General features: G+C 32.7%; 3 protein-coding genes across 3 annotated transcripts; 2 read left to right on the plus strand and 1 right to left on the minus strand.

Annotated features, from left to right (window-relative positions):
• Positions 1–164: 164 nt before the first annotated feature.
• On the plus strand, positions 165–15,155 carry LOC111414722 (protein FAM76A). The gene is made up of 6 exons (XM_023046153.2): positions 165–349; positions 549–827; positions 896–1,029; positions 8,385–8,628; positions 8,753–12,920; positions 14,818–15,155. The coding sequence occupies exons 1-5, from the start codon at positions 266–268 to the stop codon at positions 8,981–8,983; spliced, it is 972 nt and encodes a 323-aa protein (XP_022901921.1). The 5' UTR covers positions 165–265; the 3' UTR covers positions 8,984–12,920; positions 14,818–15,155.
• On the minus strand, positions 14,254–15,744 carry LOC111414723 (pyridoxal kinase). Its single transcript, XM_023046156.2, has 5 exons — positions 15,522–15,744; positions 15,152–15,395; positions 14,826–15,098; positions 14,583–14,765; positions 14,254–14,525 (listed from the first exon to the last, which is right to left on the minus strand). Exons 1-5 carry the CDS (start codon positions 15,606–15,608, stop codon positions 14,428–14,430), a joined length of 885 nt encoding a protein of 294 aa, XP_022901924.1. The 5' UTR covers positions 15,609–15,744; the 3' UTR covers positions 14,254–14,427.
• Positions 15,745–16,246: 502 nt separating this feature from the next.
• Positions 16,247–25,160, plus strand: LOC111414721 (mitotic checkpoint serine/threonine-protein kinase BUB1-like). Its single transcript, XM_023046152.2, has 4 exons — positions 16,247–16,590; positions 16,661–16,865; positions 16,920–18,568; positions 23,735–25,160. The coding sequence occupies exons 1-4, from the start codon at positions 16,463–16,465 to the stop codon at positions 24,969–24,971; spliced, it is 3,219 nt and encodes a 1,072-aa protein (XP_022901920.2). The 5' UTR covers positions 16,247–16,462; the 3' UTR covers positions 24,972–25,160.
• Positions 25,161–26,401: the final 1,241 nt, after the last annotated feature.

Here is a 26,401-nt window from a genome sequence, read left to right on the forward strand (position 1 = left end):
ATCATTTAAAATTAAAATAATTACATATATAGGAAAATTGTATGATTTAGTTATGTTTTCTTATTAAACTATTTGATAATTACATTTATTTATTTAAATTTTGTTAATGTCTTTTATGGTGGTTTTTATTTTTTTATCAATTTATGTTGGTATTATTTGATCTGCCATGTTTACGGGTTAGAAATTGTACCTTTCACAAGTGTCAAATATTTTCGGGTCATTTTGTTCGTGTATTTCATTGTATAAAGTTAATAAAAAATCGGTAATGAGTGCTCCATTGTTCGCGTGTTCTAAATGCTTTTCCAGACATCCATTCGAGGAATTATCGGCCGGCCAGCAATTGTGTAAAGTAAGTCCGTTTTTTTAGTAGATTGTAAGTAAGGTTAGACGTCGTTAGATCGTCTGTCATGTACGTCACGTCATAAAAATTTTAAAAGATATATTTAATAATAAATTCGTACGTTGAATTATTTTTCGGTACGGAAAATGTTTCGTTGTCGAGTTCACTTCGTTTCCCGCTCACTTTTATGTGTGATTTTTCCGCTCAGGAATGTAGGGGCGCATTCCCTATGGTGAAGTGCACGTATTGTCGTTCGGAATTTCAACAGACATCGAAAGGAAGCACGAGTACTATTTGTAAAAAGTGCGAGCAAAACGTTAAGGCTCACGGCAAACCTACCGCCTGCGAATATTGTAATATTATAGCCGCATTCATAGGCAACAAGTGCCAGAGGTGCACTAACTCGGAGATCAAGTATGGACCCCCCGTCAACTGTGAACAGTGTAAACAGAAGTGCGCCTTCGATCGTCACGACGATGACAAAAAGGTAATTATATGGCAGAACTGGAGATCTCAGCACCACTGAACCTTCTTGCAACGATTTCTTTCTTCTAGGTCGATGGCAAGTTATTGTGCTGGCTCTGCACCCTATCGTTCAAGAGAGCCCTGGCCAAAACTAAGCAGAGTGAATCCGATCGTCGTATGATTAAAATGTCGCAGTTACGACAGAACAAACATAAAGATGGAAAGTGAGTTTGTTGAATGTGTTTTTATACACATTGTGAGTGTTGCAACAGTATTTTTATATTAATAGAAACTACCCAGGTTTAAATAATAAGGGATTTTAAAACTAATTCATTTAGTTACCATATAAAAAGAAAAAAATTAAATTAAAATTACTTTCTAATGAGAATTAAGACTTTTTGGTTTAGATTCTGATTTAATAACCGATTTTATTTTAATTTTTGAATTTCAAAAGTAAAACGTAGGTTTTAGAGTGTATTACTTTTTGAGTTAAAATTTTTTTTGTGTCATTTTATGCTTTGAACTGTCATTTTAATATTAATTGGAAACATCTTTCTACCTGTTCACTTTTGGACTGATTTAGAGTGGTATTCAGAGTCATTCTTTCAAGCAACCTTTAAGGATATCTCAGAACACTGTATTACATTGTATTGAGAATATTTAAAGGGTGCTTGACTAATTTGTGTGGCTTGAATACTCCTCTAGGAGTCTACAAATACCGTTCATTATTTTGATAATAATAATAGTAACCCATTTCAAAGAGTGCTTAATCCAGTGGTATAATCAGACTTTTTGTAAAAACATCACTAACATGCTTTTCTAAGTTTTACCCAAAAAAATTGACAAAATCGGAAAATAAATACACATTTTATGAGAGTATCCCGCTTTTAAATGAGTCATACTGTATATCCTAATGGAATTATTGTAGGATTCTTAATTTTATGCATTTTATCATTTTGCCCTATATTTAATGTTGTTTTGGAAAGGAATCTTGATATTTAAAAGTGATATCTACAATAATTTGACAAATATTATAGAAAAGAAAACAGTATATGTAATTAATGGCACCGTTTGGCAGCTACAATATCATAGTTTAGATAAAAATGTCATTTCCCAAGGTAGAAACATTATTTTGACACTTGAAATGTCATGTTGAACTGTCAGTTTGAATTTCCATTTTGACGTTTGAAATGTCTTATTTTCGCTTGCGATACTATACAGGTCGCTAATATGTATGGAAACGGTCTTTTATTTCCTAAAGTAAGATAACTAGCAAAGAATGTTAAGATACAAAAGTTTTAGTGTTTTTTAAAATCTTTTACATTAAAAACAAATTAAGTATACAGGGTCAGTGAAAAAGTTATGACGAAATAAAGTTTCTTTAATGGAACATCCTGTATATTATTCCATATTGCGGTTCATCTTCAAATTGTAAACAAACTTCATGTTGCACATTATAAACCTAAACTTAACTGTTTTCGAGATATTGAACTTTGAAAATCGGTTATAAATTACACAAAAATAATTTAGACAATTATGTTCATAGTTCATCAAGTTACCTTTGAAAGTTTCTCATTTCCATAGCAACGCAATGACATAACACATGTCAAAAATACAAAAATAATTTGTGCGCAAATAAATTACAGAACTAATTAGATAAATTCGTAAATTTTTAAAAGTTTGATATCTGGAAATTGCTTAAGTTTAAGTTAATGTGCTACATGAATTTTATGACTTTTTGACTAATCCTGTATACTTAATTTGTTTTTATTGTGATAGATTTGAAAAAACACTAAATCTTTTGTATCTTAACATTTTTCGCTAGCTATTTTACTTCATTAGATAACCGACCGTTTCCATACATATCAGCGACCTGTATTTATAATTTGTATGTGAATTTGCTTGGAATTAATGTCATACATATGTATCCATGACATATATCAAATGTCGAAATACTACAAATGACATTTAAAACGCCAATATGGTTCAAACCTCAAATAATTAAACGTCAAAATAATACTTTAAACGTCAAATGAACAGCACTAACTTGAAATGACAACTTTATGACACACTTTATGCATCCCAATACTTCTACAGTATAAAATCAAATTTCAAGTCAAATTTCTAAGGGTTTCTGTTGGTATTGCCTAGGGTCCCTAATAAATTTATCTTGAATAGTTTGACACAAATTGATATGAAAACATGATATAACAAAATTCCCTGTTAATCTTGCCAATTTTACGACAATTTGACAGGTATTATACAAAAAAATACAAAGTGCAACCTGACATAACATTTTAAACGTTAAAATGACATTTCCTACTGAAATATGTATGACAATTAAAACGATAAAATGGTTCAAAATTCAAACTGATACTTCAATGTTAAAATCTTCAAATGTTAACTTCTTAAACGTCAGATTAACATTTACAATTTGAAATATGACATTTGGCGTAACATGTATAAAAATGAAACTTTTAAATTGAGAGTTGACGTTTTAAACGTCAAAGTGGTTCTAACTTAACAAAAGATATTTAAAAATTTAAAATGGTTCAAATCTAAAACTGATACTCAAATGACAATACATTTGAAATGTTATTCTGACGTTTACAATAACATTTATCAAGTTAGAAGTACCTACCTAGTGTTTTGAAGTTTGAAAATTCATGTTTTTTTTCTATAATACCTGTCAAGTTGTAGTAAAGTTGGCAACATTTACAGGGAATTTTGATATAATATATAATGTTCTGAAATCAATTTGTGTCAATTTAACGTTTGATTTTTGTTATTTAGACTGACGAAATTCACTTCATGATTTTATATATATGCAGAATAATTATTATTAAATTTAATTGAAATTAAATACAATAAAAGATAAATTTTATAGGGACCCTGGGTCATCAAACTCATTAATGTCATATATAGAAATTCTTATTGATAGATTATTTTGATATCATATTTTAACATCTTTCATTATATCACAAACGTTCTCCTGGTGTAGTTTCCGTTTCATCTTAAAAAATTGTACGGAGTATTTTCTTCAAACTATACAACCCTTTTTTTTGGGAGATTCTCCAAATAATAAAATAAAGTAATGAACTGTCTCCAGAACTATTAAACAAAAATCTAATCATTTTAGCCTATGACACCATTCAAATGCGCAAATGAATTATTAATTAATTTATTAATAATTTTTAATTTATTATTGTCGACAAGAACCATGTCATTAAATGGAAACTGTTGTAGCTTCAACAAATATTAGTTGAAATTGGGTTGCTCATCACTGGCTTTTCGGAACCATGAATTAATTGAGTTTAGAATGGGTTTAAAAAGTTACCAGCAGCATTTGTACTAACCATCCAAATTAATCGTCATTGGTGGAAGCGTTGAAGCCAGGACTTTTTTCTTCCCATACATTGTTGTTTGGCTTGTTTTTGTTTCAGAAAAATAAATCGCAGACTCTCTCCCGTTTAGTCACTTTTCTACTCCAAACAGTACTGTGCCAATGTCAACAAGTTTAAAATCGGTTGAACCAACGTTATGGTCCACTTTTCATCTTTAACTTGTTCCCCAACTTCTTTTTTCAACCACTTGAAACTAAATATTTCCATATCTGCAATAGCACCATGACGCTTGTCAATTATGATTCAGCTTAATGAAAGCGCTCTTTTTATAAAATGTTTGCTAATTCACAAAGTTTCGTTTTGTCATGAATTATAACGTTAAATTTGTACAAAATAATCATTTTGACTTCTTTTATATGACATCTATACACATAGTGGAGTTACAAGGAAAAAGCAAAGATCTTCTATCTAGTACAACATAGTGGGGCTGTAAAATTTTTAATTGTGACTATTCTATGACTACCGTTTTCTTCTGTGCTGTTTTCACCGCTTTGTTTGCCACTATAGTATATTTCTAGATTTAAGTCTCTCAATTTTGATACTTATTTTTAATTCCAAAGGCAGCAATGATCTACATATATCATTTTTTGTATCTGCATATAAACTCAATCTTGTAGAAGGTATAGAAATTCACTCATTAAGTGAACCATCAATTGTCTTCAGCAGTATTTATTGATATGATACAATTTGCTTAATACGTATCTAATCGGGTTCGTGATAAAGAATTATTTTTCATAGCTGATCAAATTTGCTATCCTGAAGAGATAAATGAAATAAAATAATTTTATGGTTTAGTATTTTTTTAAATGGTGGTTTTATAGATCTTTATGTTTTCCTTGTTTATACAAGAAAAATATTATCTCTTCACAGTAATGAAAATGTATCAAATAATAGTCTTCAGTTAGAATGTTTAACTTCTTCTTACATTTTCTCTTATACGTTACGCCGTCGGGTCCTCGAACCATTTTGGGTAGTCTTCCCTATTCAGCGCCATCCTCTTTACTTCCTCATTGTTCCACCCCCTTCAAGATGTTGTCCAGCCACTTCGTTCTGGGTCTCCCTCCCTCTTTTCCTTCTCTTGTCACCATTCATCTTCTTTGTGAGCCTCTTATCATCCATACAGTTCACGTACCACTGCAACTGTATAGTTTTCACTAAAAATCTATCCCGTGTTCCTCTTTTGTGGTTGTATTTCTGACTCTATTATCTTTTCTGGTCGTGCCTATTATTCGGTTTAGGTAGCTCAATTCTGCAGCTGTTACTTTGTTTTTGTGCTTATCTGCATTAGCCTGGTTTCCGCTCCATTTATAAATGTTGGCACATGTGCTGCTTTGTACAGATGTGTCTTTGTTTCTTTACTCAACTCTTTTTTATTTATCAATATTATGATAATCTGGTAATACACTTTTGTTGCTTTGGTCGTTCTATTTCTTATTTTTTGATCTATTGTCACGTCATTGCTCATCACTACCTCCAGGTATTCGTAGTGATTTACTACCTCTAATCTATTCGAAAATCGATTTGTTTGCTTTGTTGCATTATATTACTTTTTTTGCGTTTATTTTCATTCCCGCACTTTGTACAGGTGGTTCAAATTCGATGTCCGAATAAGCTATCTCGGAAACTATAAGAGTTAGAAAAAAAGTAGCTTACATGTCATGATCTTGTTTTTCGAGGAACTGCTAATGCCAAAAACCTCAAAGCGCTGTCGTCTTCTGTTATTCTTCTAGCTAGAGGCTAAAATTGAAAATATCTTAAAACAAGCAAGTGCGTGGAGTATTATAACTAAGACATTATATGGACACCTTTTTACAGAGAATTTGATGACGTAGTCAAAAAATTCGGTTTTAGATTTTGAGTTATGATGACAACCACTGATTATTCGCTTATTAAATTCGTTATTTTTTTCTAATTACAAAAATATGTAGTTAAATAGGTCTATTTCTTATTGTTTTAGAATAAAGCTAAAAATAAACTTTTTTTTTAGTGTCGTCAAAGAAATTAAATTTACAGTTTCCTGTAAATTACGATACTATAACTAAAAATTATTCTACTAAAAATTTATATAAAATTTACTTTATTTTCTAATATGTAACATTCTAACATCATGTTAAACTTTTTGTAATTTTCGTAATCCATCTTAAAAAACAGGATTTTTAATTTGACACTTCAGAAAATTTTTGAATACAAACAAATGTTGCTATGTTTATTTGAATTTAAAAAAAATGTATATGAGCGCCATCTATCGATAATTTATTCAGTCATTTAATAATAATTTTAAATATTAATAAAAAATGTGAAATAATGCAATCTATTCCAACTTTTGTGTAAAACAAATATAAACTAAATAGTTCAACAAGTGAATTTGTTTCAAATATCGGAAATATGTTTTTTATTTATAATTTACAGGAAACTGTAAATTTAATTTCTTTGACAACACTAAAAAGCTTTATCTAAAACAATAAGAAATAGACCTGTCAAACCCTATATTTTTGTAATCAGAAAAAAATAACGAATTTAATAAGCGAATAATCAGTGGTTGTTTCTATTTAAAAAAACGAAAATTGTCATCATATTTCAAAATCTAAAACCGAAAATTTTTTTTTGACTATGTCATGGAATTCTCTGTAAAAAAGTGTCCATATAATGTCTTAGTTATAATATTCCACCTATAATAATAACCAAGATAATTGCACTTGTTGGTTTTACGATATTTTCAATTTTGCCCTCTAGGGGAAAAACAAAAGACGATAGCGCTTTGAAGTTTTCGGCATTAGCAGTGTCTCGAAAAACGAGATCATGACTTGTAAGCTACTTTATTTCTAACTCTTATAGTTTCCGAGTTATTGATAATCCATTTGCTGACTGCAACTTGTAACTTCCTGACTTTGTCCGCCAGTAATAGTCTGTCATCCTCATACACATGACTGTGGAGGTTTACTTCTTCCAGTTTTAGGTTTCTGTTTGATTCCTTTTCCATATTGAAACTTTTAGACACCATTCTTCCTGTTGTACAACGTTGTTGTGACTTTGATCAACTTTGCTGGACAATTGGGCTTTCCAAATGGTACTCTTTGGTATACTACCGAACGCTTCTTCTAAACTTTTATCTGCTGCCGCTTTAATTTTGTATATGTGATCTTGCGTTTTTCTATTTTCCGGAATGCCGCTTCTTCCTCCTGTAGTTCTTTATTTATGCAACGTCTGATCCTTGCCTCGATTATCCTCGAGTATATCTTCTGGATATATGATGACAGGCCTCCTTCTTCTTTAGATATGACTTCTCCATCCCACCCCTGCTGATATATTCTTTGAATCCATTTCCACATTTCTTTCTCCCTCCGTATTTGACCATCTTGTAGGTGATTTCGTTCTTTCCGGCCGCTTTTCCCATTTTGTTGTTTTATGGTTATTGCTTATTCCTTCTCCATTTCCAGAGGTTCTTGTATTGTACTTCCCCTCTTGGGTCTTATTCTTCCTGCCTTAGACTTATCTTCGTAATAAGTATTTACTCCAGGTGTCCAGTATTTTGCTTTCCTCTGTTACCATATTTCCGTGCTTATCATTTATTCACCATACAATTTTGCCATATTTTCCTCTTAGATATTGTCGTCCAGAACTCTTATTGTTTGTGTTGTCTTTAAATTTTCCCTCTATTTCTTTTCCGAAGTCTTCCCATACTACTTATTTTGTTTTGTTCCTCCCGTTTTTGTAGCTCTTCTTCTCTTTTCATTTATAAATACCTCTTCCAAGTCCTCTTCTTTTCTTTCACTTTCTGTTTTACCACCATTTTGTTCTTGGGTTAATTCTCCTCACATTCAGAAAAAGCCTTCTCGTTATATTTGGCTGGTTGGAGATGATTTCTTTGAACATGGTGCAGTCATCATCATTCCTTCTTAAACCAAATATGAATTTCATTTTGTTAGCTTAAGAAATGGTTAATTTTGCACAATGCTAGAAAATTCTTTGCATAAAATTATACTTAAAAATAGCTATCTATCATTCAGTACATATCCGATATATATATCACTTAACTAATTAGTAAACTACACACAAAAAAAAATTTAACTCTACTTTTTTTAATACCAACACTTCTCAAATATTAATTTTGATTGGAAAATCTAAATTTAATGATTTCTTCAATCAAAGCCACGACAAAGTTTTCCCGATTATAGAGTAAGAAGTCACAGTAAACGACCTCAACGAATAGACGTGACAAAAATGCCACCAACTGACGCAGACAACGGTCCCTCAGCAAAACTACCCCGTAATAATACGGGACCTGGTTTGATTCGAGCCGATGTTGATCCCAATAGTTCTGATCACATGGTTGCTATGACTCAACTCAAAGAACAGATCGCAAGTTTACAGAAACAACTAAATCAAAAGGATGGTTTATTACTGAATAAAGATAAACAGGTGAGAACAAAATTTGTTTCGTAAAAATTTTCTTTACTTCTTTTTTGCTGGTTTTTATTTTATTTTAAAGGCGAGACATAAAATGTAGTTATGTTTCAAGTCCGAATGCTTGATTTTCTTACAGATAACTGAATTGAAGGCGAAACATTTTACATTTGAAACGGAATTTCGGAACAAGATCAAATTATTGGAAAAGGATCATGATAATAAAGTGGACGGGTTGAATTACCGGATACAAACGTTATTGAAGGAAATAGCGAGTTTGTCGAAGAGCACTAAAAGAGATCGTTTGTTAACCGCTAGGGAATCCGCGAATAACAGCGGCAGCGGAACTGATAGCCCAAGCACTCAGTAATTTTGTCATCAAGAAAAGGTCTGGCACAAGTTAAATAAAACGAAAAAAAAAAACGGTTTTTCTTCTACTCCTATTAAGTAGCTAATTAATATGATTGAATAAATAATTTTGTTAAGAGAAAATTAAGAATTAAGAAAAAAAGAAGCTATTTTAAAGGTTTTCTTTTTAAAATAATTGAACATTTTAGTTAAATTACATTTTTTGAAGTTGTTTTATTTTTTTATTATTAGTTTAAGTCGTCTCTTTCTGTAAGTAAATGTAGTAATTGTAATTATAATAAAATTGTGAACTGTAATTCTAAATGTTTAAATAAAGGAGTCACCAATTTTATGTGGTATAAATGTTATTGTTTTATTTTAAAATAAAACCTTTAAAGCAGCTTTGAAGTTGAAATTGATTCAACGACACGTATTTGCTCAGTATTTAAAAAAAAACTATATTATTTGTGATATTATTTTCCTATATCACCATACACAACTTTTTATTATAACAATAGACTGAATTTAATAATTACTTAATTCATTAATTAGTTAAAATAATCTTTTTTAAGTAAACATAACCTCAAAATATGGAATCTAAGAAATTGTTTTTAAGTTTATTATAATTTTATTTGATTTTAACGAAATTTATACTTCTTGTGTGTATTTCCAACAATTTCTTAGAAAGTATTGAATTGTATCTTAATTAGAATATAAGAATTAACTTAAAATTTATAACTTATTGAGATGTGATTATATTTTTATACATACTTTTTATTTATTGTATAAATATAAATGTTACATGTGTAAATACAGAGTGATTGTGATCTTTTCTTTTGTTTTATTTGTTATGTAATAGAATTAACAAGATTCTTTTAAATGATAATTCTGTTAATTAGATTCTGAGCTGATTCTACAATCAGTTATAATGTAGTTCTATTAACCATCAAGGTTATAAGTTTCTGATAACCAGGCTTTTCCGACGTACTGTTTATGGTATTATTCTTATGTCTATACTTTATGCGGGTTTAATTTGGATTTTTTTGGGATTTCGGAATCACAATAATTTGTTCTTTTGACTACTACTAGTGGAAGATGTCTAGGTCATTATTTTCTTGCCAATGTTAGATTAAATGTAATTTATTGCAATAAAGTTAGTTCCACGTTCTGCCAAGTATCTCAAATACACTCTAAAATTATTAATGTATGTTACTAAACTCAACTTAATGTATTTCTTGAAAGAATCCATCGCTGCTAACATATTACATTACATAAATTATACAGGATGTGTCAAATGTCTGGAATATAGCCAATAACTTCGCCATTTGTGGTTTTAAAGAAAAATGGTTCAAATAAAAGATTCTTTATTAATTGTGTGGCATTTCTTTGTGTGTCATTCCAGGAGAACTGGTCCATAGTAGGCGACAGTCCAATCCTATGTTTGGCCATCGCAAATTATACAGGGTGATTCGGGAGGAAATGGAAAGATTTTAAGGACATGTCTAGGAAGCTAAAATAAGCAAAATAAGCCCATATGTTCAAATCCGATTTTCATTTGTTTGAGATATTTTGAACAATAATAATTTCAAAATTAAAGCAAAATTTATTACTAAACTAACAAACCAAAAAAACAAGTAGCATTAATTCACATTAAATTTTCGAAAACTCCACCACCCACTTCGATACACTTATTTGCGCGTTTATAAATGGACCTGGTAGCCAGTTTCAGTGAACGATGATTCGCTCTAATGAACGCCGCAGCATTAAGAATACGATCTAGTAGCGCATCCCTTGTGTCCACTTTCCTAGCATAAACTAAGGACTTCATCCATCCCCAAAGACAAAAATCTAGGGGAGTGAGGTCCGGTGATCTCGGTGGCCAACGGTGCGGGCCTCCTCTGCTAATCCAGCGATCGCCGAAATGCGTATTTAGAAAATTCCTCACATTATTTGAATAATGAGGGGGTGCTCCATCATGTTGGAAGATCATACGTTGTCGAATATTCAAAGGTACATCGTCCAATATTTCCTCTAAATGGTCTTCCAAAAAATGTAAATAACCTTCCCCAGTAAGACGGCCATCCAACACAAAAGGACCAAACAACTGATCATTTAGAATACCGCACCATACATTAATACTAAACCGATGTTGGAAATTGTGTTCTTGCGTGGCATGGGGATTTTCGTCCGACCATCGATGATTATTATGGTAATTGTTAATTCCATCTCGAGTAAATTGAGCTTCATCAGAAAATAATATGCATTTAAGTAATCTTCTGTTTTCACGAATCCATTGACAAAATTGTAGTCTTAATGGATAATCGCCTTCTTGGAGATTTTGTACTTTCTGCAAATGAAAAGCGTTTAAGCCTTGCCGCTTTAATGTTTTCCAAACCATTGTTTGTGGAATTTCAAATTGTATTGCCATGCGCCTTGTACTTATCCCTGCATTATTTTCTACAACATCCAGAATATTTTCTTCATGTTCCAAACTGAGCCCTTGCTGTTTTTCAGAAACAATGCTTGCACTTGGGAACATTCCACTTTCGCCAGCACGTGTAAAAACAGTTTGAAACACTTGCCTATTAGGAATTCTTCGATTCGGAAAACGACGTCGATACTCTTCTACTGAAAGAACAGTATTACCATTACAAAAACCATAAACAAACACCATATCTGCATATTCTCTATGACTGAAAATGTGAGGCATTTTTATTATTTCGTAACAATTACAACTATCACTTTAATTAACATTTTGTTTCAAATTATCATATAGGATAACGTTGTCAAACATAACTTGATTAACTTTTTAAAAAGAAAAACCTAATTATCTCGGAAACAAATGAAAATCGGATTTGAACATATGGGCTTATTTTGCTTATTTTAGCTTCCTAGACATGTCCTTAAAATCTTTCCACTTCCTCCCGAATCACCCTGTATATCAACTGCTGGCTCTGGCCCTACAAACGCTTTAGCGCTGCTCTCTCGTGCTAGCTCATCTGACGGCATTGGTAGCACAATATCAGTGCTTATAGTGTTTTCCGCAGCCCATTGGTAGGACATGTCGGAGCAGTTTTGAGCATATTGCTTAAACCTGTAAGTGGTAGTTCTAGCCACTTTCTCTATAGGTATGCAATTCGTGAAAGTTTACTGATAACTGAAGTCTGTCGGGCTTTCCTACACTAGGCTGTCGCTCCGTATGTGATCATAGAGTTAACCACAGTCACAAAGAGTATAGATGAAAAGTATTGAGAAAAAAAGGAACATACCAAGAAAAAGCAGCCATAGATAACTAAGTACCACTACATGATATCGATATCCGCAAATTTCAGTTTAACGGTTTACTTTAAACCTCATAGTTGGAAACGTTTTAAAAAACGAATAGGTTGGTGAGAAGAAAAACTACAAAATTTTATAATCATAAAATCAAATTGGAAATGTCCTCCAAGTAGAAGCACTATATCGAGAATTTATGACAGAAGGAAATCAAAAAGTCCAAATATATGACCTTGAAAATACCTATAATTCACATCACAGCGGTTTTAGCTTGAAATTCCACGTAGAAAGAGCTTTAAGCGAAATTACTGAAAAGAATACAAGGAAATATAAATATTACAAAGTTACAGGCGAGAAAACAAATAAGAAATTTATCATTTAACTTACATACGTCAAATTTGACATTTGTAGGTTGTCAAAAGTTTAAGAACGTCAGCTCAATTTTTGAGTAGTTATTTATAATACCAATACAAAATGAGTCATTGAGAAGTTTCCAAAGCGTAACGTGAAGCAGGAAACGCGTCAAATGCGTTCTATGGTTTGCTAGAAGCAGGGGTAATTGGTAAACTTAAACATGGACCAGTAAAAGATGTAGCCGCTCGGTATTCTATATCGGAGAAAGCTAAATCAAATTTGATATTGAGGACACAATAATACACTCATAAATGTGATACCTTCTAAAGGTGTGTAGTTCAGCACAGTTACACCATATGTTCGTACAGAACTCAAGAATATATCGCGAACAGTTGGATGTTAACGTCTACATACATAAAAACGTTTACGAAATGTTTGCTCGTCAAAATGTTCCAGTTCGTTTCTGTATTTCATGAAAGAATGTCAAGTTTTGACGAAACGGATTAAATTCTTGCCTGTGCTTCCTTTATTGTTATTAGTACTCTATCTAAACGGCAACAACGTCGTCGCTATTGGCAAAGACGACTTTTTCAAAATACAACGCTTTGCAGTAGTACTAACTAAAAAGCAGATTTAAGAATAGAAGATGGAAGTGGATTTAGAAAACTTTTGTCGTATATCCAGAACAGATTTTGAATATTTACTTAATTTAATCGGATCCAAAAATTTCAATAGAAGATACTAACTACAAAAATACAATTCCGCCACATAAAGAGTTGCGGTGAGGTTGCATTAAAATTGGATTACAAAGGGCCTTAAAAGCACGTGTCTCTATAGATGTCCTCTGTTTCCATTCCAGAATTTTTCATCTTTCTCTCGACTTTATCACGTGAACAGTGGAAATTTGATGCCAATGCATTCAATGTGACCAGGCTCCACACACGAAGCTACTAGGTTTCATCAGCGATCAAAACCTGTAGTTTGTTTAGTTCAGTCATGGGTGCAGACGGGAAGGACTCGGGTTTAAGTGTTGGTCATTCATCTTGCTGGATCACTTGGAACTGGAAACTAAAATCACTAGGCTACCCAACATGCGAGCTACAAATTAATTTCCATAAATCACAGACATAGGAAGTGATTCAAAGTAATTAGTTTGTAATTTGCGTCAACGATCAGTTCTCTTTTAGTAGCTCCGTGGGCAAATGACCTAAGTAAATCTCTTGTTTGGGAATAAATTCTTTGAAGTTAAAAAAAATTCTTGGAAATGGTGCACGAACTGGTCGCGATCTTCGTGAAAACATTACGAACATAGTGGACCTTAACACTCTCAACACCAATGTGCTAGATCCCTGTTTTTAAAGTCATTTGGGCTGTAGTACCAAACTGCTGCTTCAAATATCTGCTGAGGAAGTCATTCTGTTAATGACGCTTTTAATGAACTGAGTCTTGATACACTGCACAATGTTTTCCTATAACATCGTCAGTGAATGATAGAAATTATGAAAATGAATTTTGGCTCAAGAATTCTGAACTACAGAACTATTCAACCAAACAGGCCTAATGGCGGCAATAATTATAAGTTGCCCCATTTAAGTAATATAATTATTCCAAGAAAGGGGGTGTAGAAAACATTGAAATATATTCCAAATAAATGAATATAGGTCATATATATATAACATTTATTTATATACTTACTTAATTAACAAAAAACATTTTAAAAATAAAAAAAATACATTTTTAAGTATTTTGTTCTAAGCATATTTTGTTAAGTGGAAGACATTCACGTTAGTTAAGTGTGATATAATATTATTGATACATTTGTTATTATTATCTGTATTAAAGGCACTTAGCATTAATAATCACCTGAGGATTTTCAATATCATTTTTACTTTGTATCAATTTTAATTCTAAATTCCTTGGGGTAGCACCGTTTACTAGAAATATATTTAATTCATTAAATGAATCACCTACATGTTTTTTTTTAAATATACCTTCAACATATCCTGCAGTTCTTTTTAAAACTGCTTGCAAAGTCGCAATAGTTTTTTCCAAACTCGTTTTGATGTCATAATTCGTTTTATAACTCCATCCAAGAAATACAGATGCGAATAAATCGCCTGATCCCGTGAACGTACATGGCAGTTTTGGAATTTCAATTGTGTATCTTTTAGTACCTAAAATAATGATTATTAAATATTAATTATTGTTTTATTTTTCTTGTTTTAGATATTTACCTTTTTCGGTGCTGGCTAAACCAAGTAAAACACCTTCTTCAGCTCCTAATTCTGTAGAAGACAAAACAACAGTTCCACAACCTTTGTCATGAAGCAAATTGATGGCGTCCCAAGCATCAGTTATTGTTTTTATCTTCCGATCGGTTAATAGTTCAACTTCGAATTGATTTGGAACAAGGATATCAGCAAGTGGGATGATTGTGTTCTTGTAAATTGGTAAAAGTTCTTTGGGGACATACATTTGACCATTATCGCCCATCACAGGATCACATACTTAAAGAAATAAATTGTGTAACAAATAAATTTATGAATTAAATTATATTTACCATATTTAAGGTTTTTATTTTTAGCTTTTAAGTACTTCAAAATATTAGCTATTTCTTCTAAAAAAGTGGTAGCTCCAACATATCCTGTTAAAAGATGAGTATACTCATCAATATTATTTGTATTCAAACCTTCCATTAACTCCCTTAAATCTTTATCGGTTAATATTTGACCTTTAACAAGTTTGTAACCAGTATGATTAGAAAATTGAACCGAATTAATCGCGTCCACATCGAAACCAAGTAACTAAAAGAATAATCCGAATTCAAATATCCCGCCATTTTCTACTTTCGCAGAGACACTTCATTGATTTTTTTTTCTTGTTACGTTTTAATGTTTTTTTACGCTAAAAATAGCAATATGTTTACCTACTTGCAATGGAAATGTAGCACTTTTATTTCCCACATAACCAGAAACTACGTGACTTTGGATTGAAAGCACTCTCGGTGGATTTTCCATGATTATTTTTGGCCCAAAATATTGTTTGTCCTTAACGTGCACTTGCGGTTTCAATAAATCGATAAGCGGTTTTAGATATATCTACGCAAAAAATCTCAACTCAAAATTCCTTCTTTAACCACGTAAATGTTACTAAATTTTTCGTCAAGGTTAAAAGTGTGAAAACGTTTTTATTTATTACGAAATAAAGAGATTTTTATCATTTTCGCATTGTTTTTTTTTTATTAACTCTTTTTAATTTTAAAAATAAATTAATATATAAATTAGTAATAAAAGTTGTTTTATGATTACAAATTTTGAATTTGAATTTTATCAGGGCTTACAACAAAATGAAAATAAAATAATTTATTTTTATTGACTTAATTTAATTTATATGGATATTTCTATTGAATATTTAATTAATGTTGATATGATGTAATTACTAGTTTAATAATTAATTAAATAAATAAAATAATTGAAGTTATTGTATTGGTAACCCTTCAACATATTTTTTTTTATGGTTAAATATTTATAAAATTTACCAATATTAAAATCATTAAAAAACTCATCACTGTTAAAGCAGATTTCTGTTTAATTTATTTTTATATTATTTTTTTATAAAAAAAACTTTCACACAGTTATGTTAACCCCATTTGACAGTTAGAAAATGTTGGTGGCCATGTTGTGCTATGTGCGGGTTTAAAAAACAGTATTCGTTATATGTTTGTGTACGTATATTAAATAAAGTGAAACCGTTAAAAAACGGAAGTCTCAAAGCAAATCGAACGAAATTAAACGTTTCTCCCGTTTATTACCTGTTCGCGCGATATCCTCAAACATAAACACTTTGACAGTTCGAAACGTCAAAACTGGTCATGGATTTCGATAACAGTAAAGAAAATATTCAACCCTTGCGTGGTGGACGCAACCCCACGCAACTCGGTGTTGCTATTCAAGCACAAAACAGCGCGGATTTACAGCGAGAATTGATGCAGCAAAAACAGTATGTTGTTTTTAAGATGTTGAGTTTTCTAGGTTATGTTTGGGTTTTAACGCATTTCTTATTATATTAGGGAATTCGAAAATGCTATTCGCACATATACAGGAGACGATCCCCTTGAAAATTATTATAGTTATATATCTTGGATCGAACAAAGCTTTCCAAAACATGGACATGAGGGAAATTTGCTACCGTTCCTAGAAGACTGCTTAAAAAAATTTGAGGATGATAAAAGATATTTAAACGATAGAAGATTCTGTAAATTATGGATTAAATTTGTAAGCAAGTTTTATTTTTTAGAATATCAACATCCAGGTTAATTTCATTTTTAGATTGATTATCAACAAAACCCCATAGAATTGTATCATATGTTGTTTTCAAAAGGACTGTGTAAAGGTTGCGCTGATTTTTATAGAGCTTGGTCTTTCTATCATGAAGTGATGGGAGATTTCAAAAACGCAGATTTGGTGTTAAACTGTGGAATACGCGAACATGCTCAGCCTTACGAAGAGCTTTTAGCTGCTCAACAAAGCTTAATTTTTGCCGCTGGGCAACAAGTTATTAGTGGCGTTAACGAAGAGCGGCTACAACATCAACGTAATGCACTTACATCACTTCACATCTACAAGTCAGGTCGTGTAGGTAACACAAGACATTCAGAGCATGTTATAACACATCATGCCCATTCTGGAATGCATCCTGGACATTCAACACACCCTCAAAACGCTGGGAGAGTATTTAATGTGTATCAAGACTATAATGATGATTATTTGGCTGCTGGTGCAGCTCCAAATAGTGTGTTGGATATTGCTAAACGCGAAATTTGTGTAAAAGAGAATTTAATGAAACCGGGCGTTTGGACTAATGCAACAGTTGGGCACACAAATTCAGCTCATAGAACTTCCGCGTTTTTAATACATGAGGATCGTTATGATGTACACCAAAGAAATTTACAAATACCCCAAAATTTTGCAAGATCAACAAACGAATGTTACAGTTCTTATGTAATACCATTGAATTATATGGAACCTTATGACCCAATGAAAATAACTAAATATCCAAAAAACAAAGTTTATCCTGGTGATGGTACAGAATATTCTTTAGAGGAGATAAAATCAGCTGGTTATGTAATCCATCTAAGTGTAAATATTCCAGAGAATGAATCGATTTCATCCAATTTAGAAATGACCCAAATGCAATCAAACAGCAGAACATCAGCTAATAAATCCAATCTCAATCTATCTAAAATTCCTTGCATTATTGAGCCAAACACCACAACAAAAGAGATGAATTTACCTCGAGATGAGTCACTCATTTCTAAAAATCCTCCACCATTCGAGGTATTTAATGATTCAATACCAAACAATTCAATCTCACAGCAACCGAATCTCGCAACCACAAAAAATTTTTACGTAGATCCTAAAATGCCAATATTATACCCAGAAGTAACTACACCCAATTTACACCCAGAAATAAACACCCAGCAAAGTAGCCCATTAATTATTGATGATCTATGGGCATCAAAAGGTGATTTGGATGCAGAAACGACTAATAAAGTCACTCCAAAGAAAAATATGAACAATTTCGTCATTTTTAATGATTCGAACTTGCGCGAACCCAACACTCAGCCTAAAGGCAGCGCGATGAAAACACCTTTGAAAACGTTATCAACCGATGATTTGGTTGAAACCGGATCGCGTGGGGGCCTAGATATTGCGATGGCTGCACAGCCTGTAGATAGCGCTAGGAACGTAACGAATTTGGACGATCGAAACCCGATCTATCAAGGAACTGGATCTAGAGAAGTTGAATGTCCTGATACGCAAATGTTTAATTTTAATTTGAATGCCATGAAAGTCAGTACTCCTCAAAGCAAAGAACAACAACAGCAAAACGTTGAACGAAACGTTAATAACGGTAGCACGAAAAAAGTGTTATTTGAGAGATTGTCAACTATTTTAGAGGAAAGTAAAACTTACAGGTATGTAAACAAAGAGGGTGTGTCGCATAATCAGCCTATAATGAGAAATATAATATAGAAAGTTATTAAATTCTATAATTTTTAATAAATATCAAAAGTTATTTTTGTTATCTTTTGATATTTTCAAATTTAGTACATTTTAAACGTATTATTATGTTCCTTAGGTTATTAATTCTTATCTCTCCTATCCTTTACTTGTTCAATTTCATATAAATAGCATCAAGCAATGTTTAAAGACAAATTTTTTAAGAGTTAATCAGAAAAAGTCAATTAACTTAAAAAATGTGATTAGAAAAAACAACAGTTCTTGAGAGATAAATATATTACAAGATGATGATTTCACTTATATTTATGGAATTTTGATTTGACCATTCTACAAATGCAACATTAAATGCTTTTTTTTCAGTGCATTCATTTTAATCTTCATCTAAAGAACATCTGCCTCATCCTTGTCCAAATATTCCACATCTGCAGCTGTATAGTTATCCTAAAATGCGCTGTTTAAGATTTTGCTATCGAGTTCTAAAACCACTTATGCATTAACTTACTGGAGCTACTTCCTGTAGTAAATTTATTGTATCCCTAATAGCATCAACTTTTTTCATATCTTAATTTTTCCCTTAATATACTTAGCGGAATGTTATCTTCGTCTGCATCCTCATTATGTTGATTAAAATCTGAGAGGATCTTTCTCCAAGTCTCTTTGATTATTGTTTGATTTTCTTTGCTGACCATTGTGTTGTAATTTGGAATAAAAATATACTAATGTGCACTTAAACAATGGACTTTATTTAATACTAATTGTGCCTTGGCTTCGTCAAATTATCGAATATTTGAAAATTTGTTGCGTTGTTTCGTAGAGAACATATTACAATGAATAATTACACTAAATAACAAGAAATTATCACCCAATTATGACAGAATTATGCAGTATTTTCGAATGATGTGTGATGGTCAGTGGTGGTGAAAACACGTTGTGTATTTGTTAATATTTAAGAGGTTATGCAGGTGAAAAACTTTGAGAAAAAATATATATATAGATATTTTTTCTCAAAGTTTTGGTGAAAAGCATGGTGATAATTTCTTGTTATTTAGTGTAATTATTCATTGTAATATGTTCTCTACGAAACAACGCAACAAGTTTTCAAATATTCGATAATTTGACGAAGCCTTCTGAAGATGCCTTAAATAGGCGAAACCGGTCAAGGCACAATTAGTATTAAATAAAGTCCATTGTTTAAGTGCACATTAGTATATCTTTATTCCAAATTTTTTATTATTGTTGAGCTAAGTTTCTCCCACACCGCAGACAAATGTATTGCATCTTTACTGAGTGCTACAGCTATTCCTTCTTCCATTGATACAACAGAACTGAGCAAACTGTTTCTATAGTACAGTTTGGTGAGCGTTTGAACTTTACAAAGATCATCCCATCTTTAGTCCTCAGTTCTGTTGCTGGTGGATGGGACTTCGCGTTATCCACAAGGACAATTGCTTTCTGAGCTAACTCGCAGAAAACATCTCACCTACGAATTGTGTAATATAATTTTGAAATATAATCACCTTGGATTTTTTGATATCATTAGGGGTTTCAGCTTATGTAAGCCTGAAGCATTTACACAACCCATAAACGTCGGTCGTTGCTTCGAAATTTCTAATCCAGGAGCAGTTTTTTGTGCTAATGAGACATAAGTTTTGTCAGGCAATAAGCCAATACAATCCTGTCTCATCAGCATTATAAATTTGATGCTGCTTTAGGTCATGCTCTTGAATCATACATTTTAGATCCTCTTTAAAAGGGTCTACTGCATCTGGGTTTAATTTCTCCCCTGCGATTTTCAAAAATCTTAAGCCACGACGGTGTTTAAATCTTTGCAGCCAACCATCACTGGCCGTGAAATTATAAATATTCACAAGTTTTTTGCGTTTCCTGCAAAATCAAGTAATTGTTATTTATGCCGTTTTAGCTTGGCAGCGTCGATATATCAAAGCACAGCACGACTTTTAGGCGTCCTGCTTATATAACATAATAACATGTATCTGGATCGGAATAAGTAAAGGGTTTTTCAATAACAGCAGTTATTTTAAAGTAGCTTTTATTCTTGTTGCAATTGATATGTTTGTGGAATTGTTTCAGCCATTCGAAAAATAAATTTGTGTTTATGTACCCCACGTTTTAAATTGCAACAATATTGGCAGGAGGTGCAGTTCTCCTACTTTGAGATTAATGCAAAATTTTTGTCTCTTAAATAAATTAGCAGTAATAACCGTACATTCCACTGTTGTATTGATACTACGTTCACCAATTGTTATAATTCCTACCTGATGTTTTCCTTTATGTTCAAATACTTTTTGAGTTCTTTTCTGTACAGTGGTAAACCGTGACTCATCCACGTTACATATATGTCAGCTGTAAATTTATGCTCATCGAAAATGTTTTCTAACAAATCACAAAAATTATTGACATTCTTTCTGTTGAAGCCTCTTGTGCTTTGCCATTGAGGTATCTTCCAGTTTTCTTTCACTTTTACCAGCAAGTTCTTACCTTTACTGAAGTTATGTGGTAGACCATATTTTTCCGCAACATGAAAAGCAAATTTTTTGACTTTAGTGGTTGTTAATCAGAAAAAACATTCTTCAAGGTGAAGAATGTGTTCAGAAATAGTTTTTTTCCATATCTGAGGAATATATTGTTGGTACACCTAGTGCCTTCACTTTATTGCGAACGGAGTTTTTTTCATCAACTTTATAATACAAAGTTATGCGCTGAAGAATACTACCATTGTTTAATTTGGACCGGTTCAAGCTAAGGTGACCATTAGCGGTCCAAATTAGGAATCCTCCTAATACCACAATTATCTGATATTAATCATTTCTTGCATTAAAGGCAGCGGCTAGTTCTGGATATAATAAAATACGGTAGACATCTCATCATCTCAATAGTTTTTGGTCCATCTCTTGTGCATTAGTAGTTTCACCACTGCTACACTTGCTGTTGCATTGAGACTAGTGGATTCGACTTTTGCGTTTAACGCTTCACATGTAGAGCACACGTCCAACTGTGGCCTTCCAAACTTGTAGCTAAAGTTTTTTCTGAAATGTTTCAAGTAAAAGTCATAATTTAGCATATTTCTCAAGTCAGAGTATTTTTCAATAAAAAGTTGATTCATTTTGATAACCGACAAGTTTGAGTCCAAATATGTGCCTGAACTTATCAAATAATAAATAATTTATCAAATCTCCGAAGTTTGGATATCTATCTCTTTGATTCAAAGGCGAGTATGTTGTTTTCCACAACACTGGTAAGATGCAGAAACATTTCGATAGATTTGGTGATGTTAACTGCTTAAAAATTTCTGGTCAATAAGCTCAAATAAGTAGGTATCTATTTCATTTTTGGACAGTCATTAGAAAGATTTGCTATGACGTATTCCTTTTCTTCAATTTTCCTGGTTGTTTGCTTTGGTTTATTGTCCTCGTGCGAATATGGTTTAGATCTTGTACCGGATACTCTAAGGACAACTGTTTGAAAATACATGATATTTACTCAATGCGTGTATACAGTTTCGTTAACCCATTCAGCACATCGTCTCACCAGTGGAGGAGTAATAGTATTTAACGAATATTATTTTTCTTGCACTCAAGAATATTTTAAATATTATTTTCTTGAGCTATATTAACCAATGGAATATTATAAACGATAATATGCGCTCAAAGAAATGTTCGTGTCGCAATAAATAAGATGGCTATCTAACTTTAAAATGACCTATCTTGGAATCTTATTTTACCTCACAGTGTTGGAACTCAAATACAATTTCTGTAGGTCTTCCTATCTCTAGGCATTCTTCTACCCTGTCTTCTTTTTCTTTATGGTTTCATATTGAATATTTTCTTTGGTATTCTTTCCTCATCCATTCGAACCATTTTCTCTATTTCTCTTCTAACTCCTACTAGAGCTCGCAAGCTTAGTTCTTTTCTGACGATCTTGTTTCGTACTCTGTCTCTTCTGATTTTTCTCCTTATTTTTCGCAGATATTTCATCTCTGCTGCTCTTATATTTCATTTCTGTCTGCCAAACATTATTTAAATTTCCGACCCGTAGGCGAGTATGGGTGTACAGATGGATTTGTATAGATGTAATTTTGCTTTAATACTTAGTTCCATCTTACCTACCAAGCTATTATTTATCTGGTAATAGACTCCACTTCCTTTCGCTATTCTGATGCGTATCTCTTAATCTATCTTGTCACCTTTATTAATTATGGATATTCGTAATCTTCTACTCTTCTTCTCTTTTCCTTCTGCCTTTATCCTTATTCCTGTCTAGTATTTTCTCTATTATGGCTCTAAGGGTGTATATGTGATTTTATATTGTTCTGTTAAGTCGGAACGCCGTTTGCTCTTCTTCAAGTCTGTTTGGGGCGTCTTAATAGTTTTTCTAAGATTTTTGAGTAAAGTTCTCCGGCGCCAATCAGACTGTTTTTGTGGATTGACACGATTATGTTCTTCTTCCAATCTTGGAGCATTGTTTCAGTATTCCAAGGCTGCTAGAATATTTTTGTCCTTATCTTCGTTCTACTGCCTGCTTCTTAATAGTTCTGATGGTTTTTTCATTTTAGAGCTTTACGCCGTTCTTCCACGTTCACCCCGTTCTTCAGTATCCTCTTCTTTTGCTGGTCGTTCATAACTCTCCATTTTAGTTTTTTATATTTCATATTTGTTTTTGTATTGGCCCCCTTCTTAACTGTTTCAAATTGTTTCTGGTTTTTCTTATAATTTTCGCTCAACTTCAAGTTTCTGTTTTCATGGCTTATCTTGCTTCCTGCCTCCTTCATTGGTATAGTTGAATCTATTCCAAGCTTCTTTTTTCTGTTTTATTTTAACTTATACCATTCCATTCCACCATTTGCTTCTTCTTTGGTTTTGGCCCATCTTAATTCCTTTTGTTCTAAATACTTTGACATATTCTATTAGAAACTACAAGAAAACTATATTTAAGCCAATAAATCTCAATACAACATAGCTTTAGCATCAATTTTTAGATGATTGAAGAAAAATTAAAATTTGTATTAAGTAAATATTAATCATTATAGGTTGATTATCAGCGACGCTAGTAGCTATAATACTTATTTATTTGTATATTTATAATTAATCTGTTTATAATAGTTCATCCGGAAGTAGCGGTTCATCTGCTTTAAAATCAACATTGCTTAACTCAAAAAAGCTGTGTTTACAAGAACAAAGTACTTTTCACATAAATTTGGAACAAAATTTGAAAGCTAATGCTGCTTTAAGATCGAGGTCGCTAGGTGAATTTATTGATTGCGCCCCTGAGCATCACACCTCAACAATAGAATCACCATCGATGATACACCCCGTTGTGCAACCGACAACGATAGCTCCGCTAATGTCAGCACCTGATGATCCGTTCAAAACGTCTCTGATTGAAACTCTTTTGGAAAGAATCAATTTTCCAGGACAACATATATATGGTTACACAAGAGTCTATGAGATACCTCGAATAGTGATTAAAAAAGAATATCTTGATGTTGGCAGGGAAAAGTATTACATAGAAAAATTAATTGGGAAGGGGGCGTTTGGTTCTGTATACAAAGCGGAAGATTGTCAAACAAGACAAACGGTTGCCGTCAAATACCAGAGGCCCCCTAATAAATGGGAGTATTATATTTGCAGGGAATTACAGGCAAGATTAGCCGGTAATCATATGAAAGATAGATTTATGGATATACATAGAGGCTATTATAGTGATCAAGTATCAATTTTGATATCGGATTTTAATCCAAATGGTTCTTTGTTGGACATTACGAACAAATTGAAACAGAAGAATGGTCGCGCAATGAAAGAATCACTTTGCGCATACTTTTGCATCGAGATGTTGCAAATAATCAGTGCAATGCATTCCACGAAAATTATTCACGCAGACATAAAACCTGACAATTTTTTGGTTCAACTTGTAGACAATAACGTTAAGTTGCATCTTATCGATTTTGGGTGTAGCATTGATATGGCTATGTTTCCACACGGCACAACGTTCTTAAGAAAAGTCACTACGGAAGATTTCACCTGTTGCGAAATGTTGGATGGCCGACCATGGAGCTATCACACCGATTTATTTTGCGTAGCCGCTTCCGCTCACGTTTTGCTCTTTGACAAATATATTCAGATGCAGAAAAAAGATGATCATTGGTCGATTAAACACCGTTTCTCAAGATATTATCGCGTCGATTGTTGGAACATGTTCTTCAGTACTCTATTAAATCAACAAAACGGGCCGGCAAAAATCGATCCACTCATTCAAATGCTCTCTGGTATCGTCGACATGGGCACCACCGAATTCCAAACGGAAATGAGAACACTCGTAAACATGTTACGAGGACGATAACGATTCGCCACGCTAGTTTATCTTTAATAATGTCAACGTTATGTTTAGTTCTAGTTCTTACTTAAGGATTTTCTTGATTTTATTAAATATTAATAATAAATTGAAACGGATTAATTATAATAAAACTGCTTTATACTGCGGGAAACGATATAGAATTCGGTTTATTTATTAAAGAAGTTTCTCAACCAATACTTTTTTTTTCTAACTCCTTGATTACTCCTTGATGCGGGTCTATCCTGTGAACCTCGTAGGGGTTGAGTCCTAAGTTATGTTGTGGGGTCTACAAGGGAGTGAGTTTGTGACTTTAGTGTTCAAATAGACTTCAGTGTCGGAGCACCAGGATAGGTGATGGTCTTTCTTCAAGTTCCTAGCGGAGGTTAGATCCATCGGCAGCGTCGACGTGGATTTAGTCAGGGGAGGAAGTCCTGCGTGCCAACGAGCTACAGTTGATGTGTGGGATATACCAATTGAAGTACTTACAGGGTATATCGGCCAGTTGAGCTACAGTTATAGTCTCCTTTTTATCGCTCAGGGGTGGGTCTCTTACACCCCAGAGACGATTGGTTTTCATCACAGTGTATTGCGTTGTTATTTGGAGGGACGCGTTGCTCGGAAGGCGTGCATCGAGTGGGGAATTTCGATCCCACAGGTGCTTCGCATAATACAGTATTTTGAATTGTGCATGAACAGCTCCTCCTCCTCCTATAGTGCTGCGCAGTCGTCCACTGTGGAATCCTGGCTACCTTCATTTTCAGTCTCTGCATTCTTATATCCACATCGACTGTATATTCCCATCTTCTCCGTAGTTATCCCTTCGGTCTTAATCCTTGCATTTTCCTATTTATTAACACTTTCGCGGACAGAAGTGCATATGCAGTCAATTGGTGCGTTTATGGGTGAACTATCGATATCATAGTGGCCGCGAAAATGTTAACGTTCTAAGTAGCTTTCCTTCTTCCATATTGGTAATATGCCCAACCCATTGCAGCCTCAGAATTCTTATGCAACTGGATACCTTTCCTTCATTGAGCTGGAGATATAATTCATGATCTTCCTCTCGAATATATTTACATATTCTGGTAGTTTTTGTGTTAATGGCCACATTTCGCAGCAATACGTAAGGATGGGTCTTATTATGGTCTTATACAGGTGATCCATTTAACATAAAAATTATCCTAATAAGAGTTGTTCTGTTCTATTTTTGACGAGCATTTTTTCACGACCAATCTTTTAAATGGTATATATTTTTGATTGCAAAATCTGAATGTATAGATAAAAGTATACTAATTTAAAAAAAAATTTAATTCAAACTTCAAAGATTTTTTTGTTCAATATTTCTGCACGCATTTCTTATGTATCTCTTTCATGTTTTCTGGTGTAGTCGGTATCCCGATCTAAAGCTTTATTGGTAATTTGTGAAAAATGTGCAA

Source organism: Onthophagus taurus, chromosome 6 (assembly GCF_036711975.1).
Source record: "Onthophagus taurus isolate NC chromosome 6, IU_Otau_3.0, whole genome shotgun sequence".
NCBI lineage: Eukaryota > Metazoa > Arthropoda > Insecta > Coleoptera > Scarabaeidae > Onthophagus > Onthophagus taurus.